Raw genomic sequence first — 20,110 nt, forward strand, 5'->3', positions numbered from 1 at the left:
TTGTGGAAGGCTCCTGAAATTAACAGTCAACATTAGCACTTACACTGCATTGACCTAACTACATCAACCATGACTCTATGTCGCTCATAGAGGAGAAGTTATTAAGTCGGCGTAGCAGGGCAGTAACATCAGCGGGAGTGAAATTTAAGTGTAGACACTCCAAAGTTAGGTTGACGTAAGCTGCCTTGTGTTGACCTAACTGTAGTGTAGACCAGATCCAAGATACTAGCTCATTTGTTACTTGAACTTCAATGACACATGAAGGCTGGGTGCCTCCAGAAAATTTTCAAAGGGCATGCATGCCCCATGCCCTCCTGACTTAAAGAGAAGACTCTTGCAGCAGCCTCACTGTAGCCAGCACAGGTGCTCAGATCTTTGGCCTGTGCAGTGGTAAAGTACTCCTCCCTTGCCATGGGGAAAGGGGTGCCAGCTGGCCTGATCATAGGGGAGGCAGGAGGTAACAGGCTGGGGCACCTGCATACAGGGCCGGCTTTAGCAAGTGCGGGGCCCGATTCGAACAGTTTCATCGGGGTCCCAGCAGGGATGACTGAAAAAAAAAACAAAAACCCACACATAAAAAAACATGTGGGGCTTGTACTCACCGGGCAGCGCTCCTAGTCTTCGGAGGCAGGTCCTTCACTCGCTCTGGGTCTTCGACGGCACTGAAGGACCTGCCGCCGAAGTGCTGCCGAAGACCCGGAGCGCCGCCGAGTGAGTAAAAATTAAAAAGGAGCCTCTAGCCAGGGAAGGGATTCTCGGCAACTTGCCCCCCCACCTGGCGGCCCTGTCACTGGGCGCGGGGCCCTCTTAGGCGCGGGGCTCGATTCGGGGGAATTGGTGGAATTGGCCTAAAGCCGGCCCTGCCTGCATACCTGTCCAATGGAGAAGCCCCTGCCAAAGTTCTGGTGCTGCAGGTTGGGTTGCAGGGGACTGGAGGCCGTGGCACTTGCCTGAGCCTCCTGCCCTGGACAGGGTAGCTGTGAAAACAGAGGCTGCAGCCCAGAGGTCATGACTTTCCATGGGCAATGAGGAATAGAGTGCCCCCAGGGCTACACATTACTGCTTCCTCCCTTTCCCCCACGCTCTCCAGGCTGTCCCAGTGCACATAGTGCAGCTGAAAATTATTCGGGTGCTGGACAATACCAGATCATGTTCACCAGGATCTGGACTTATACCTGGAGCTGATACTGTGAAGCAATATTGGGTTAGATCGGACTGGTGCATTGACAGAGATACTTCAGATGATACATATTTTCCAGGTCACTTCTTACTGGCGCTGATTGGCTGGCTTGATGAAAGTAGGCGGGGGAAGGGGCAAAAGGAAGTCGTGTGTGAGGGGTAATGGAAAGTAGAAGGAGTGCTGTGGTGATTGCAGAAGGGGAATTATGGCGGGGGGAGGAGGCGAGGCAGAAAGTGGGGTAGTGGTAGGAGAAGAGGAGGAGGCAAGTCAGAAGGTGGTGGAGCAGGCGGTGGGTAAGGTCAGAGGGGAGACAGGCAGTTTTCTGCAGCTGGGCTTGGCTCAGCCCAGCAACTCAGAGGATGCCAGCAGAGGAGCAGGCTAAGGGATATCCCTGGCACATAGCTCTGTGCTGCCTCCAGGACTGTCTGTATTGCCTCTGCCAGCTCACACAGACAGGTTCCACTCCCCGCCCCTTGGATCCCCATCGTCACATTATGGATGAGCCACCCAGCATTACAGCGAGCCTGGGCAGAGTTGCCTGCAAAGGCAGCACCTTCCAGGCTGGAGCTAACGCCATAGTAGCCCAAGTGAGCATTGGTGCTGATGGCCTGGGATCCCCTGCCCTGCTGGAGTGTGCTGCTCCCACTCGCCAGACCTGAGCAGGCCTGGGCTCTGCTGCTGAGTGGAGTGAGGAGCAGGTGGGCTGCCTGCGCAACAACTGAGCAGAGTGACAATGAGTCTTTACTAAAATGATCTCAGCATTTTGGTCATTGCCAGTCTGCCATAAATTGGGGGCCCATCCAGGTTTCCACTTCTCCACTGGTCTATATGTAGTTACATGGGGCAAAATAGAATACACAATAATGTTACAGGAGACTCTCAGGCAGTTTCTCAGGATGTCAGTTCCATATGTTGGTACCAAGTGAGATGCTGTTAGCTAATGCACTGTTCAATTATGTATGATTTTTGACTGATAACCTGAGAATAAATTAAGATGCAACTTAAAGATGGTGTTGAGATAAAGTGCCGGGAATTTGGAACACAACAGACACATTGGCAATAGCTTTACATTAATCAAATTTTTACATATGAAATTCTTTAAAAGATCCATTTAACTGCCAGTGTAGGTGGTTGCCACTGTAGGAAGTATTGTGAAATATACACAGTATTATGTCTGCTCATATCCTTCCTTCTCCACAATACCAATCAGAGGTTTAGTGGCAAAGGAAGTTCTTTCATTCTTAACCATATTATCTTAAATGACTTAACTCTTAGCAAAAGGTAATTTCAAGTAGTCATCAGTAGATAATGGTTGTTTGGTATGACTAATATATGATTTCCTGTCTTAAGTTCATAAAAAGAACAGGAGTACTTGTGGCACCTTAGAGACTAACAAATTTATTTGAGCATAAGCTTTCGTGGGCTACAGCCCACTTCTTCAGATGCATAGAATGGAACATATATTGAGGAGATATATATACACATACAGAGAGCATGAAAAGGTGGGAGTTGTCTTACCAACTCTGAGAGGCCAATTAAGTAAGAGAAAAAAACTTTTGAAGTGATAATCAAGATAGCCCAGTACAGACAGTTTGATAAGAAGTGTGAGAATACTTACAAGGGGAGATAGATTCAATGTTTGGGATGGCTCAGCCATTCCTAGTCCCTATTTAAGCCTAAATTGATTGTATCTAGTTTGCATATCAATTCCAGCTCAGCAGTTTCTTGTTGGAGTCTGTTTTTGAAGCTTTTCTGTTGCAAAATTGCCACCCGCAGGTCTGTCATTGAATGACCAGACAGGTTAAAGTGCTCTCCTACTGGTTTTTGAGTGTTATGATTCCTGATGTCAGATTTGTGTCCATTAATTCTTTTGTGTAGAGACTGTCTGGTTTGGCCAATGTAAATGGCAGAGGGGCATTGGGGGCACATGATGGCATATATCACATTGGTAGATGTGCAGGTGAATGAGCCCCTGATGGCATGGCTGATGTGATGAGGTCCTGTGATGATGTCACTTGAATAGATGTGTGGACAGAGTTGGCATCGGGCTTTGTTGCAAGGATAGGTTCTTGGGTTAGTGTTTTTGTTCAGTGATGTGTGGTTGCTGATGAGTATTTGCTTCAGGTTGGGGGGTTGTCTGTAAGTGAGGACAGGTCTGTCTCCCAAGATCTGTGAGAATGAGTTACCTAGGGAGGTGGTGGAATCTCCTTCCTTAGAGGTTTTTAAGGTCAGGCTTGGCTGGGATGATTTATTTGGGGATTGGTCCTGCTTCGAGCAGGGAGTTGGACTAGATGACTCCTGAGGTCCCTTCCAACCCTGATATTCTTTAATTCTAAGCTATGTGTATTTTTCTGTGAGGAACATTTTGCTTTCTCTTTATATATTTTGGGTTAAGGAGAGTTTATTGAAATGTTGCTTATTTTAAGTGGATTTTGCACCCTCAGGTTTCACTTTAGAACAGCGTTGATCAAACTGGGGTCTGCAGAAGCCTGGGGGTCCCCAAGAGTATTGCAGGGGGTCCACAAACCCAGCGGATCAACTCCTTCCCCTCCCTCCCAGCACCTCCTGTACGGTGAGGCCAGCGTGCAGGAGGCGCTGGGAGGGAGTGGGAGCAGTGGGGACAGGGTGCGATCCAGGGAAGGTGCAAAATCATGTCTGGGGCCACTAGCCCCGCTGATCAACTAAGGTTGCCAACCCTCCTGATTTCACTAGAAGTCTCCTAGAATCAGGCTCTATCTCCCGGAGGCTACAGAAGCCAAACTGGGAGATTTTAGGCACTAAAAGTCCAGTGGCGCAGCGGGGCTAAGGCAGGCACCCTGCCTGCCCTGGCTTTGTGCTGCTCCTGGAAGCAGCTGGCATGTCCCTGTGGCCCTTGGGGGGGGCCCAAGGGGTCTCTGCATACTGCCCCCGCCTCGAGCACTGATTCTGCAGCTCCCATTGGCCAGGAACTGTAGCCGCTACCAGAGAGATGTGCCAGTCACTTTTGGGAGCCTCCCAAAGTAAGCGCTGCCCAGCTAGAGCCTGCACCCCTCATCCCCTCCTGCACCCCGACCCCCTTCCCCAGCTCAGAGCCCTGCACCCAAATTCCCTCCCAGAGCCTGCATCCCACACCTCCTCCTGCATCCAAACTCCCTGCCCCAGCCTGGTGAAAGTGAGTGAGGATGGGGGAGAGTGAGTGATGGAGGGAGGGGAGATGGAGTGAGTGCGGGGCAGGAAGAGGTGGAACAGGAGTGGGGCCTTGGGGGAAGGGGTGGAGTGGAGCATGGCCTGGGGCTGAGCGGGAGGGATTTTGGGGTCCCCAAAAACTTTAAGTCAAAATGGGGGTTCTCGGGTTGCTAAAATTTGAGAACTGCTGCTTTAGAACATCACATGCTCAATATAGTGTATAATATGATGGGCTGTATTCAGGTTGCCTGTGTCCATGACTGGTATCCCTCTTAAAAGCTCTTCCAAAACTGGTCTTGAGACTGCCAGAAAAAGTCAGGCACAGTAACTACTGACATACCCATCACGGCTGAAGGAATGCATTGACCTGTTACCTTAATTCTTAAGCAGGGGCAGCATTTGCTATTGGGTGGAGGGGTAGTTCCTCCTCCCCCTCACCCCCTCCCTGTAGGCTTTTCATAGGTCTATAATCTCCATTATGTCTTCCACTACCCCAACCGCTGCCTCAACTTTGCAGGATACAATATAATCATATATAATATTTTATGTGCTGACCCATCTGTGTCCTTCCCCACCCCTGAATCTTTCTGAAATGATGCCCCTGTTCTTAAGCTAAGACTTTTGAAACATAGATTGGAAGAAACCCTTAAAGATCCCTATTATAAGGAATCCTTTAAACTCCTATCATTAAATCCTAAAATTCCTTAATATCTCATGTAAGATAACTGTTAGTACATAAATGTTATCATATGTAATGTATGTGTAAACAGAAATAGGTATAACTATCCATTCTGGAATGTAGGGCTCGCTATGATTTTTTCAGCTGTACTATTTTCTGATTAACACACAGTTATAGTTTGTATGGGTAGCACACATAATCAGAATTGATCTTTGACCTAACTTTTAGATGATTTCATATTAACCAGTTACATAAGTACTATATATTGGTGGTTGTAATTTATAGATGGGTGGGAAGCATAGTCAGCTAACCACAAGAGAGAAGCCAGGAGCTCTAAATTCTGATCCTGGCACCATCACCAACTTGAATGGCCATGGACATGTCACTCACTATGTGTGAGGGAAAAAATTGTAAAACAGGGATGATACTTAGCTGCCCCAGGTAATATCTTTTTTTTTTTTTAAGTTCTAATTTCACAATAGTGTTGTGAGCCTTAATTAGTTAATATCTGGTCAGTGCTTTGAAGATGCAAAGTGCTGTTTAACTGCTAAGTATAGTTTATTTATTAACTTAGCCCTATATTTTCCAGGCTTCCATTTATAAGCTTATCTTCTCAGTGGTTTGTTCAGAAGAAAATGAACACTTAATATGTGAAAATAAAATGGCCTGAAACTGTAGACCTTCTATGATAAAGGAATAGGTTGATTTGATTGTGTTCTATTTCAAATGCAGCATTAGACTACACACAGTATAAAGGACTTATTGTCATCAGTTGTTCTTCATTATAGTGTACATAAATAGGCCTTTAGGAAATCCGATGCTAGAAGGCTAACATATGTCCAAAGATAATGGAGTATTAAAGACTACAGTAAAATATTAAAATATATTCATTGTGTCTCTTGGATTCACACACATTGGTAGCACTACAAGATTTATTAAGCAATGTAATTAATAGGTTATTAAACTCTGTCTACTGTACTGTCATGCCCATATAGTGCACTGACAAGCATTCATATAATCATAGATGGCTATTCGTGTGTAGGGGTGGGAGAAAAGTTGATTTTTATTGGGTGTGTCAAAGGCCACATTTTTAACTACTATATTAAGGGGAGTTGGCATAGACAGATGGGCTGTTTCAGTGGAATCAAGATTCTTTCTTTAATTGATATTTGCAGTAATATTAATCTTCCTGTTAACAGGCATTCTTCATAATTGCTGTGAAGCATACAACGTTGGGCTCCCAGAAGCAAAATTGTTTTCTGGTCCTTCAAGTGAGCAGTTTGGATATGCAGTTCAACAGTTTATAAATCATCAAGGCAAATGGTAAGGGTTTTGAGTTCTTTGTCCTGTGAAAAGATTAACAGCAAATATGATGTAACTTTTTTCCTAAGTGCAAACAGTTACAAAGCTCATTTGAAAATTTTTCCATTATTTCATTTTCCTTTAAAAAAGAAACTTCTTGCTGGTAAAATACTAAGTGACTTTATTTGACTAAAACTAAAAGGGGAAAACCTTCAAAGGACAAAAGTATTTAAATGTTAAGTGTTTTTGAAAGAATGTAATCTGCTGTTATTTTATACCCAGTAATGTGACTAATAGAAAAATCTTTTATATTTATTCCTGTTGATATTCCTTTCAGTAAGAGGGGTCATTTAGTAGATGTCATGTCTGAGAGTGCCATCACTGGAAGAGAAGTTGTTTTAGAAATGATTAGTCAATACTAGTTGAAACAATGTTTCTTCTTTGAGGGCTGGTCCCTACCTGCATTGCACACGTGAGTATGCATGAGCACCAGGCTCCTGAGACTGGAAAATCTTTCAAGGCGCGTCTGTTGGTCTGCACCTACACCCTGGATCTCCTCATGCTCAGCACTGAGGGTATAAGGGGATGTGTTTACCAACCTCCTCTTCAGTTCCTTCCTACTGCTACATGATTTCATTTGGACTCCTCTGTGTCTGGAATTATCCTCTCATTGTCTTTATCTCTGTAAATAGAATTGTACATAGTTTGTTAGTGTTTTACGATATTTTACATAGTGTAATTTAGTTTTTCCCCACCCTGGGGACCTTCTCTGTCCCCTCTTTTTCGGGAGTAGGACTATACCCAGAATTCCAGGGTTCAAGAACTGTCTCTCCTGTCCTTGCTTCTTCTCAGTCATCGGTGACCACCAGCCTACCTTAAGGAGGCTCATATCGCCTCCAAGTGAAGTATCTGTTGCTCATTCCAACTCCAGACCCAAGAGGGACGAAAGCTCTGACTGAGGACGCATCTCATCAAGAAAGCCATGACACCCTAGTCAGATCCACGCCGGGGAGACCCGCTTGTACATCAGGCTCAGTCCTCAAGCAGTGCACCACTTAGCATGAGCTCAGGAGTAGAGGCCAGATCAGAGAAACCTAAAGGCCTGTTGTCTCAGACATCTCAGAAGAGTAAGGGGCACCCTCACAGACATAAAAACAGATTTCCCCTCTAAACTGTTTCCAGGAGAAGGAATCCCTGCCTGACTCCTTCCAAATTGGGTGAGTCTTCACATACGGGTCCCAAGGACTTGGGTCTCCCTAAGCCTCCTGACCACAAAGGAAAAGCATGGAGGAGCGAAGCTCCGATGGTACTCAACCCAGTGCTGACACCAGAACCAACCATAACCGCTAGTAAGCCAAAGGACCGACATCTTTCAGCACTGACCAGGAGCTTCAGGTGGGGTGTGTGTGTGTATGTGTGTGTGTGTGTGTGTCTCTCTCTCTCTCTCCTCTTCCCTCCTTCCCCACCAGCCTGGCACCATAAGGACCCATCGTCCTCCAAGTCTGTGATGGCAATGGATACAGCAGAACTGACACCTGGGTCCTCTCAGACTCTGGGACAGACTGAGACCTATTCTGAGCTGGGGGACCTTGGCCCTCCTGGACCCACAATCTCCTGTACTATGGGGCACAGTCTTTTTAAGAGACATTTTGACCCCCAGAAAAGAATACCAACTCAAGGACAAGGAGTTACTCCCCTAGTCCACCCACAAATCAGAGGTTCCTCCCACTGGCACCAACAGTACTGCTGATTTGAGCCAGAGCTGGCCTTCTCATGGGCTAAATTCAAGGTTCAAGATGAACCATCACCCACCCACCCCAACTCAGGGAGGTTAGTCCAGATAGGGCTTTGAGAGTTCTTGGACCCATCCTTCACCCAAGCAGGGTTATCCTCCAAGAGATCGCTGGTACCCAGTGCTTGGGAGTCCCCCCCAACAAGCCTTCACCCCTTCATACTGGCAGCACAGATGAGATGATCCTTCTTGTATTTGGACAACTGGCTCCTAACAGGCAGATCTCATTTGGGAGTTCAGTTGGACAGCTTGTCCTTGCTCTTCCTCCTGGAAATCTGTGTAAACATGGAAAAGTCTACTCTGACTGCCGCATAGCTCATAGACTTTATAGAGACAACTCCGGACTCGACTGCAGCAAGGTATTACCTCCCTGTGGAGATATTCCATGCCATAAGCAGTCTGATAAACTAAGTCATTCACAAACCCTGAACAACAGTCTGGGTCTGTCTGTCTTTGCTAGGTCACATGGCCTCCTGTATTTACATAAAGCAGTTCTCCAGGCTGCATCTCCATTGTCTGCATACCTGGCTCTGGTCAGTACATATGCCAGACAGACACAGAATGAACATTATAGTGACAGTCCCTATCAGAATAAGGTCTTGGCAGATGAGCCCGGAACACATGTGCATTGGGGTCCTCTTCTTACCTCCCACCTGACCTGTCACCTGACACAACAATAATCACTGAGGCATCCCTCATAGGCTGGGAAGCCCCCATGTGTGGTCATCCAACACAAGATATGTGGACATCTGGGGAGAACAAGATGCATATCAATCTCCTGGAACTAAGAGCAGTCAGACAGGCCTGCAATGCATTCCTCCCATTCATATGATCCTGTCATTGTTCAGATGTGATGGCCATCTTCTATTTAAACAAAAAGGGAGGGGCAAAAATCCCTCTCACTGTGTGTGGAGGTGCTCAACTTATGGAACTGGTGTATATAGAACTACATTACAATTTCACCACCAATCATGAATGGCAGTTACACAATTCAGTGCTGAACATCTTCATCATTCAGTGGGGAATGCCATCTTGGGACCTGTTCACCTCCCAGATGAACAAGAAGTTCAATAAAAAGAACAGGAACACTTGTGGTACCTTAGAGACTAACAAATTTATTTGAGCATAAACTTTCGTGGGCTATAGCTCACTTCATCAGATGCATAGAATGGAACATATAGTAAGAATATCTATCCATCTATCCTATCTATCTATCTATACACATATACACATAACATGAAAAGGTCGAAGTTGCCATACCAACTCTAAGAGGCTAATTAAGTAAGAAGTTCAATGTATATTGTTGAGCGGCAGCACGGGATCAGGACTCTAGTGACAGTGCCCTCCTACTGTCCTGGACAAGCTACTTGAGGTACACTTTCCCTCCCATTCAACTACTACCCTGGGTTCTAATAAAATGCATCACGACAAAGCACGAGTCATTCTCTTCACAACAAGTTGTCCAAGGCAGTTCTGGTCCTCCTATGAATGTCAACCCATCAGCATTCAGTTCTTCCTGGATCTGCTAACTCCAGAGAATAGCAGGATCAAACACCCCAGCTCAGACTCTCTTCACCTCATGGCTTGGTATTTGGATGGGCATCAGACCTGGAGTGTTCATGTTCAGAGATTGTTCAAACTATTTCACTACCCACACGCCTTCCCCTCTGCTTCGGATTGTGACTGGATTCATGGTACAGAAGGAACTGAAGAGGCGGTCGGTTTGCATCTCCCCTTATACTGCAGTGCTGAGCACAAGGAGATCCAGGGTGCAGCTGCGGACCAACCTACGCTACTTGCAAGATTTTCCAGCCCCAGGTGCATGGTGTGCATACGTACCCACATATGGAATACAGATAGGGGACCACGCATGTTAAAGAACTTCCAATTACAGGTAAGTGATCTCCTCCTTTTATGGAAAATTTTATATATGCATAGTATTGTATCGTGTTTGGGGGTGGGGGGTGGAGAAAAGTAAGATCCTGCATTCAGAAGGTGAATATTATATGAATTGCACAAAACTTGTTAGTGACAGTTAAGGTTGCATCAGGACACACCCCACCAACTCAAAATCTGAAAAAGTTGGAAATAACAAATTAAGGGAAAAACCTCCTTGCCACTTTCATATTGCCTATATCACAGTAATAACACACTTCAACATACCATAATGCTTTCACACCTCCAACAAATACCAAAAGCAATACGTACCACAACTTCATCACCCTTGCACTCAAGTGCAAAATCTTCAGGGCGATCTCAGACACATTTGTATCCACATATCTAACTGTCACACATTGCATACATTTGGGAAATTATTCTGTCTTAATGTTGCTGATATTAACGTTACCATTTCTGGGAGATGTTTTGGTTTTCCAGATGGCCATCAAAAAGATATTTTGATAAAAAATTCCTGGCCAGTTCTACCTACAAGTCTTAGTTCCTTAATTTAATGCCTTTCTATCTGGTGGTACAACAAGCACTTCCATATTTGGAGATATTTAAACGTTGTCCAGAGGTGTATGTCTAAACGATGCAAATTTTGATTTAAACCATTTTGTTTTTGATATATTCTCAGCTGTTCATTTGAAACATGTAGTATGTCTAACTGTGTTTCCTTATATCAAATCAGCCCTACTCAGGCCCTGGTGTATTCTGTGATTCTACAGCTGTAGAATTTCTGTGGAATCCACCCCTGCCAAAGAATTGTGCGCCAGAAGCTTCCATTTTAAAAATTGTTTGTAGTCTTCATGGTTGTTAAAAAGGTTTAAAAACATGAACTGAGCATAAACTAATTTATTGAATAATATACATTTTAAAAAACCCTGCTTAATCACAAACATTAAGGCATCTGCAGTAGCAGAGGGATCTACTATATATACATATATAGTATATAATTTATACTTAATTAATTTATTTTAAGATGATCTCTAGTGGTTTGAGTAAATACTTCTCCATAAATTAGAATAAAGTTAACACTGAAGCAGTAATTAATATGTTTGTTTAACATTACCTGAAAGATACTAAGGGCCTGTACTACTTTGGTGAAAAGAAAATGTATAAAATCTGAAATTCTTTGTATTTAAAATTTAGAAATATCAATACTGAAACGTGCCATATTTAGAATTAACAGATATCATCTAAATTGTTATATGAAAAGTGTTCAAAAGTCATAATTTATCTCTTGTAAAAATAATTTAAAAACTCCTGCTTGGTCACTTCTGGTTCTTATAAAAGGGGTGGATGATAAATCTAATAAAACACTGGCTAAAATATGAATATTTTAGCTGATGATAAAATAAGCAGTCGTAAAATATGTAATGATCTTTCTCATCCATAAACGTGTCTGCCTTTTTATTTCTCTGACTACAGCTTTTACATGATCTTGAATGTAAAAATGATCTAGATCCCACCATTTCTCTCTTTTTATCCCATATGTAGAGATGGTAGCTAGGAGTTTAAGGTTGAACACAGCTCCACTTTCTCTGCTAAAAGCAGAGGAGAATTGAGCTCCTCTCCCTATATTGGATAAGTACTGCTCTCCGCATGGTTCCCCTTCCTCATTGGCTAGTGCAGAAAGTGTTCCCCATCCTGTTTCTTTTTATTTTATCCACTTACTGTAGCTAAGCAACATAGCTCCTTTGGTCATCTATTTAAGCCTTTGTTCAAAACTACTGAAGGGAAGCTAAGCACATTCACCTGAAATGAATTGATTCCTATGAATGCTGCACTACACAATATTTTCCAAGTGTATTAGGAGTTCAATCCTTTTGTAAATTTTCTTCAGTAATAAGATTAAAGAACTAGACCCAAGCCTCGTACAACCTAATTTTATATTATGCTTCCCTGTTACACCATTGTTAATGCAGTGAAAACTGTTTTCCACCTGTACCAGGTTCAGGGGCACAAAGAATGCAGGGTCCTTGGCATATAACTTCCCCTATCTTTTCCACATGTTCATAGAAAATTAATGTTATGAATCTGCAAATGCTTTTTGCAGATATGCAGTTAGTCATCACTTATCTCACTACAGCATGTCTGGCCATTGTCCCATATGGGTCAAGGGAAGTTTTAATAGCCCTCTCTCTATTTATCAGGCTCCATCACAGCCTATTCAGTTTTCAGAGTAGCGGCCGTGTTAGTCTGTATCCGCAAAAAGAACAGGAGCACTTGTGGCACCTTAGAGACGAACAAATTTATTTGAGCATAAGCTTTCGTGGGCTACAGCCCACTTCTTCGGATGCATGGAAGTGAAGAAAGTGAAAAAGTTCCTTCTTTCAGTCTCTCTCAAGAAGTCATTAGAAATTGTAACTAGGGAACTCACTGTTTGCTTTGTTGTTTTTCACCTTTTCATTTCTAGATTATTTTCTTTCTCATATGCAGGGAAAAGATTTATTGTTCCTTTGTTATAAAATAAAGGCTCTTTTTAGGAGATCTAGTCCTTATTTTAAGCTATTTTAACAGGGAGGAACCCAGCTCTCGTGAGTACTCCCTGGTCAAGTGTGTGTGCCTGCAGTCTCTCAGTTTGTGGTGACCCTTTTTGTGGCTTTTCAGTGACTCAGCCCCCTGTCCGAGTCTCTCACACTGTCTGCATGTGAAACAGAACAAACCCTTTCTGGTATGTGGCTGTACACCCAGGACTTCCTCCCTGGAGACACTGTCTTCCTGCAGCCCTCCCTGAGTTCAGTCCTTACTTAGTCCTAGCAGCCAGCTAGGACAATTTTTCCCTAGGTACGGGAAGAGAGAAATACAGAACCCCCCATAACAGCTGTTAGTCATGTTGCTTACTAGAGAGACCAGGTAGGTGAGGTAACATCTTTTATTGGACCAACCTCACCCATCCTGTCTCTAATATCCTGGGACCAGCCTGGCTATATCAACATTGCAAACAATATGTTGCTTACTTCTGGGAGCTGCTCAGATACTGCTGTGATGAGGGATGCGTAAAATCACAAAGAGAACAGAATCTGTTTGTGCAGAGTAGAAGCTCTGTATATATTCTCCTGTAGGGAAGGTATAAGAACTCACCTGGGAGGCCATGTGAGAGGGCTGAGGGAACACAGCCTAGCAGGAAGCTCAGGGCTACAGCAGCATTGGTGTGTGTTAGGGAGCTCATGGTAGCTACAGGGACCATTGAAGACTCGTCTTGCGTGGAGCTAACTGACCCCAGAGTAACTGGGTAGAGGTATGCAGTGGTCACAAACTAGACTGGCCTCAAAAGTCTAGAGTACAAAGCTCAACTTCCTCATTGTAGCTGGGGGGTGAGGGAGGAGCTGTTTGAATGAGTAAGGGGACGCCAGAAGGAACACATTCAAGAAGCTCAGTGGAAAAATGAAGACCGATTAGGATGCAGTCTTCCTTGCTGTGAGTTAATTTTCCCAGCAGGATGCCCACAACAAAATCCTCAGTTCCTGATCAGGTTCCTGTGATCAGCAGTAGAAAACTGTGTGTCAAACTTCTCCCAATTGAGCAAATACCGAATGCTGAAAATGTCACCCTAGAAAATTTTACTTGCCAAGCTGATACAAGATTGGTGTGAGACTGATGTACTGTGCATTGCATAAGAACAGAAAGTATTTAAGATCAGATACAGTATCAAAACATTAATATTCCATGAGCGCTATTAAAATGTGACTTGAAATTGAGTAAAGAGAAACCCTCTATACATCCAAAAATGTTATCAAATAATAATGTGAATTGCACTTGGAAATAATAAGAAAGGCACTCTGATTCTCCTCATCCTGAAAGATATTTAATGCATGAAATCATATGAAGATATACCAATCCCACAACTCAGAGTAAACTAAATAATTGTGTCATGGTCAAGAAGGCTTTACTGGAAACTATTACCTCACTGAACTTCAGATGGCAAGTGATGTGGACCAGTAAAACAAGCATATGGAAAGCTGCTGGCAAAAATCCAAGTAGGCTGCCAGAGTTTGATATTGAAGAATGAGAAATTAAAGAACTGAGTTTTGGATCTCTATGCCTCCACTTCTTTACTTATTTCCAGTAGAGACTGGATTTGGATTTAGTGCCTTTCCCTTCCCTGTGTTCGAGGTGATTGGATATAACAGGGCTATACGTGTCCTGACCCAAGTAAAATGTACTCTGTTACCAAGAGAGATCTGTCCCTCTGATGTGATCATCTTTGTTAGAATTCTAACAGCGAAGTATATTATTCTGTTTTAGTTTCTCTTTCAAATTGTATAGTTTTTTAAAATAAGGACAGAGCGTGGAAGGGATAACAATCTATCTTTAAAATATAGCCCCTCCCCTCCACCCAAAAAAAGCTACTAACAGTATATTTTGTGGGACCAAGAATTTACTGTATCATACTATTGGGTTTTTTCTGTTCCAAAATCAAGAAGTCAATTGTATGCATGAATATCAGTTATTAAAATGTCTTTTCTTTAATGAATAGTTACATCCATATGCTTCTTCAAGACAATCCAGGAATATTACTAACACTAAAGCAAACATCTTACTCTGGCAATTGCTCTTTTTATTTCTTATGGCATTCCTAATAATTAGACATAATTGTCTGTGTGAGATTTCTGCTTTAGGAATAATGTATGGCTGTATTACTGTAACATTGTTTTATTTTATCTCTTAAAGCCACCAAAATATTTTAGAGAAAGTAAATTTGTGGGGTTTTTTCCTAAAATGGAACAAAAATGAGACCTTTAAAAAAAATTTCATGAAAAACAAGTAAGTGAAACCTAGCCCAGAATGGCCCATAGCTCTGTCATTAGGGCACTCACCTCGGATGTAGGAGACCCAGGTCCAAGTCCATAACCACTGTGTTATAAAATCAGTCTTTCTGTCTTAATGAATATTGAATTATTTATACAAAATGGAACAGCTCCAGAGGAGAGCTTGAGACAGACTGTCGCCCTGTGGTTAGGGCACTCACATGGGTTGTGGAAGAACAGGGTTCAAATCCCTGATCTGCATCAGGCAGAGCAGGGAACTGTGAACCGAGGTCTGCCATGTGACAGTCCTAACCATTGGCTATTCTGGAGTGGGTCTCTCTCTACCTCCAGAAATTCCCTTCTAGACTGTGAGTAAATTTCCCAACAAAAGTTTAAGGTCTGATTTATAAAAAAAAAAAAATTCACACGAAGCTTTAGCCACAGACAATTGTGGTGCTTCTTGCCTGTTGGCATCCCTTTTCCCCTTTCTGCAGACAGGCTTTCCAGTTTGGTTCCTGCTTTGCTACAAGAAGCAGCTGGAGCCTCAGACTGAAGTACTATCTTGGCTTGTTCATTATTTCATTAATCATGTTTGTTCAGAATAGTGGTGGGGAGCAAGTCAAAGTGAACAGAAAATTTTGATCTGACTACTACTAAGATCTTCAGCCCTTAATTGTGGACACACATGGGGCCTTTTGCAACATATTAGAACATATTACACATTTGCTGGTTCTTGGTTGTGGCCTGGTGTAGTTTCCCAAAGATAATGCATGTTGTACTTTGATATGCCCCTCCCACAGTCTGTGTGGTTTATCATTGTCTCTGAATTTTCATGACTTCATAAAATTCAGACTCATTACTCTGTGTATATAAAGTTTTGAAGACTGACTAATAAAATTTGTTGTAGTGTTTCAGTTTAGTCACTACATAATTGTGTAATGCAGATTAGCTACATGATGAAATGCTGTTTAGAGCAAATTGATGAGTCTAATTAGATATTCTATAAACTGTGTGTGGTATTTATTTAAAAGCACATGTTTCCAAATCTTTTAGTTAACATATCATGCATTCTTCCTGCTGGTATTCAGAATCTTTATTTTATGCTTCACATACAGAACATTTGCTTTATTTGTTTTTAAAAAAATACAAAACTAGCATTAAGCCTCCAATCTGACCTCCCTTTTATCCATCGATCTATCATCTTTTTCCACTATGGCAGTAGTGTCATAACCAGCATTCATTGGAAATATATGCACAATTGAAAAAAATTGATTACTTCTGGAAGTTTGCAAGATGTAAGAAAAAATATTTAATCATAACATTCAAATGTAGGCAACAGTGATGAAAAAAATTAATGATGAATGCTTTCAGCTGGGTCAGCTCATCTGTTATAAGAGGAAAACATGATGTTTCAAATGCCAGGTATCATGGTTATGGGGCTAGGTGGTCCTCTGTCCCTTTTCTAGTTTTTCAGATTGCCCTGATCTCAGGTCTTAGGTCTCTTTCCATTGCCTATCTCAGGGTAGAATCCCACAATTCCTCCACTCTTAGACCAGGATCTGGATACAATACCCTGTGTATGAACTGCTTTTCACCATGCAGTTCCAATTGGTTTTCTGGCACCTGTTTCTCCTCCATTTGGGAACCTTTGTTTAGTGATCTAGTGACCAACAACCTTCTTAAAGTATTTTTATTTAGCATTTGGAACAAAACATTAGAGAAGTATAAATTTAAAAAAACATACAACCTACATGCATATTTAGGGCTTGTCTTCAGGGGTAAGGGAGTTAAACCGGATTGATTTGCCATGCATTAGTTAATGCACAATATGCAGGCCGTAATAATAGTGTGCACATGGGACAGCTGTGCCTCTCTTAGTTCGCATCATTGTGTGTACACTGGTGGTTTGTTGTGTGGCATTCTCAGAGGGTATTTCCATGGTCCTTTGCTTCTCTGCTGAGCAGTGGGCATTCTGGAATGCATAGTGGATACCAGGAGGGTTCAGATTTTTTTTAAGTCTCATGATTCCGCTCTCTCTGTCCCATGCTTCCTTTCTGGATTGGCTAGTGCCTTTTTCAAATTGCTGTTGTCCAATGTGGACCCAACAATGTCCTGCCACTCTGCTGGCAACCGTGGCCACACAGAAGCTGCTTGAGCTGTATTTCAGCTCTCAAAGCAAGGTGGCTTCACCTGAGGGCTTTGCCTGAGCAGACGATGTGGCAGCAGTAGCAGCTTCAGCGGTGGCAGAGATAGCAGGATGAGGACAAGGAAGAAGAGGATGACACTGCGCAAATGGTGCTACTACAGGGGATGAAGTGGTGTCTGCAATGAGGTCTCGGAACATTTCATCCCGAGTTTCTGGGTTCCCCCCCTTCAGATTAGACAGTCACTCAGCCATTGATAAAGGCCCTGTCCTTGAGGGTTTGGCTCCTGAAGGTGACTGGCTGTGGGAACAGGAAAAAAAAACACCAGCAAGTGGTTATTGTTCTGTCTTCCAGAGAGGCTGTGATACCATTATTTTTAAATGCAGTTCTGACTTTCCCTCCCAGAGATTCTTCCCAGTATTGGGAGAGAACCTCAGAGATGGTAAGTGGTGTGTGCATGAGGAGGGCTGTATTGGGATTTTGTCTGTGCAGTACATGCTGTTCAGGTTTGCAGTGGTGCCTGGGAGGCAGGGTGGGAATTATGTTCCTGGTTTGGGTTTGCAGTTTGGCTCTGTCTTGGAGGTGCTTATACAGTATCAGAGTGGTTACTGGGGGACCTCTGAGGCAAACTGGGCAGCATCCTGTAGGCTGTCCTCACTCTGGATGACATTACCCTGAGGCAGAAAATGGCCTTATTCAAAAAGGGCAGACTAGTGTGATATGCTGTGAAGTTATTCACTAAGGTGGTTCTCCCTAGATGTGCAGCAAGAGTGGAAGGGAGTTGCAAGCTATTATACCAAGAGGAGTGACCAAGCAGCTATTCCACAGAATGTCTAGACCGAAATCAAGCAATTTCTCAGTCTTAGAGTCTGTTCTATCTCCCCTGCAGACATGGTGAAAGCACAGAGAAAAATAGATAGGGTTCTGTACTGATTGTCTGAGGCATTTTTCTTCTATGTAAGCCTGTGAAAAGCCTTTAAGAGCTTTGTTATTCCTAAAGCAAATCTCTTTTCCTGCAAGAATGGGTGTAACTGGGGATTTATACCTCAGCGGGGAGCCTTTCTACCTTTACAGGCATGCAAAGTCCAGGTCTGTCTCATGTAAGCTGAGAATACTGGCCAGACTTTTTTTCCTGTTGCCACTGTCTCAATAAACACTTGTATTTTGCACAATTGAATGTTTTCATTATTCAAATCTAATGCAGGAGAGTGACTAGGATAAGGCTGTGGCTGTATCAGGCTACTGGCTACCATTTTGAGCTGGTGAACAGAGTTTGGGAGACAGGAGAAGGAGGGTGGCATTTGCTGGGCAGGAGAGATGCAAGGAGGGGAAAGGAAAAAAAGGTAGATAGGCATGTGGCTTTTCATAGAATCATGACCTCAGGAGGTCATCTAGTCCAATCCCCTGCTCAAAGCAGGACCAACACCAACTAAATCATCTCAGCCAGGGCTTTGTCAAGCCAGGCCTTAAAAACCTCGAAGGATGAAGATTCCACCTCCTCCCTAGGTAACCCAATCCAATGCTTCACCACCCAAACAACAGAGCAATAGGAAGATATGCATGTGGCACCATGAATGAAAATGGAGAGAAGTTTGTTGATTTCCGTAATATGAATGACTGAGTCATTGGTGGAACCCAATTTCAACATCATGAAATTCATAAGCTGACATTGTGTTCTCCAAATGGCAGAGATTAGAACCAGATTCACCGTATCATGATCAATGGCAAATGGCGACGCTTGCTGACAGATGTGTGAAAGTAAGAAGGGGTGCAGATGTTGACAGCGACCACCATCTTGTGACAGCCTCCATCAAGCTAAAACTGAGAATTATGAGCTCACCAAACAAGGGACATAGACGTTATGACATTGTTAATCTAAAGTACCCCGAAATACAGAAAGCCTTCATTCTGCAGTTAAAGAACAGGTTTCAAGCACTTGCAGACCGTGATGAAGAGGAGGGGAATGCAGATGAGAAGATCAACAAGAAGTGGGATAAAGTAACAGAAATTTATAAACAGAACAGTGAAGCCTGTCTAGGCTACAAACAAAAGAGAAGGAAGGAGTGGATTACACATGGAATGCCATAGAAACCCGACGAGCCCTGAAGAACAAAGTTTTAGACACAAAATCCCAGAAGCTAAAGGACAAATACAGTTAGCAGTATAGCAAGGCACACCGGGAGGTCAAATGCCTTGTGAGAGCAGACAAACAGCATTATATTAATAATCTGGCAACACAAGCAGAGATGCAGCTGCCTGTGGTGTACAAGGAACCATCTACAAAATGACACGGCTTACAAGTGGTAAATGGCAGACACCAACAAACACTCTCAGACAAGGACACCTACTAACAAATGAAAAAGAACAAGAAATTCACTGGACAGAGTATTTCAAAGAATTGCTGAACAGGGGGCCACCCAAAGAGGAAACAAACATCCAGGAGGCAGAATAAGATCTTGATATCAACACAGACACCCCAACTAAGGAAGGGATCATTCAAGCCATCAAAGCCTTAAAAATGGGAAAGCTCCTGGCAAGGGTAACTTGATAGCATTTTCAGAAAAGAGCAAGCTGGTTTGCTGAAATAGCGTGGCTCCACGGACCAGATCTTCATTCTACGAAACATAATAGAACAGTGCTTAGAATGGCAGCGACAACTCTACATAAATCTCATAGACTTTGAGAAGGCTTTTGATAGCATTCACATATGTGCATTCTGCAGGCAATGGAATTCCTTTCTGTATAATCAATGTCATCAAAAGCTTCTATTTCAACTTTACGTGCAGTGTTGATCACAGTAAGCTCAGTTTTGATGTCAAAACAGGAGTACGTCAGGGGTGAGTCATGTCTGCAATCCTCTTCAACATTGCCATGAAGTGGGTAATGCGGTGTACAACAGAAGACATACAAGAGGCATTAAATGGACACTCTTCTCATCCCTTCAAGACCTGGACTTCGCAGATGATGATGCTCTCCTATCACATACCCAACACCATATTCAAGAAAAAACAACTTGACTCAATGCATTCAGCCAACAAATTGGACAGAAAATCAACCACAGTAGGACAGATATCATGACCTTTAATATTACTTCACCATTACCAGTACAGATGGTGGAACAAGCCAGGACATCCGGAACAAAATCAGTAAAGCATC

The 20,110-nt window shown here is 43.1% G+C and overlaps 1 protein-coding gene across 1 annotated transcript in view; it reads left to right on the forward strand.

The window, feature by feature from the left end:
- ITGA2 (integrin subunit alpha 2) overlaps positions 1-20,110 on the forward strand; it is a 102,778-nt gene that overhangs the window by 26,674 nt on the left and 55,994 nt on the right. Inside the window, exon 2 of the mRNA XM_045020829.1 lies at positions 6,224-6,347. Coding sequence (XP_044876764.1) covers positions 6,224-6,347 — 124 coding nt within the window. The remainder of the gene's footprint in view (positions 1-6,223; positions 6,348-20,110) is intronic.

Source organism: Mauremys mutica, chromosome 6 (genome assembly GCF_020497125.1).
Source record: "Mauremys mutica isolate MM-2020 ecotype Southern chromosome 6, ASM2049712v1, whole genome shotgun sequence".
Classification (NCBI taxonomy): domain Eukaryota; kingdom Metazoa; phylum Chordata; order Testudines; family Geoemydidae; genus Mauremys; species Mauremys mutica.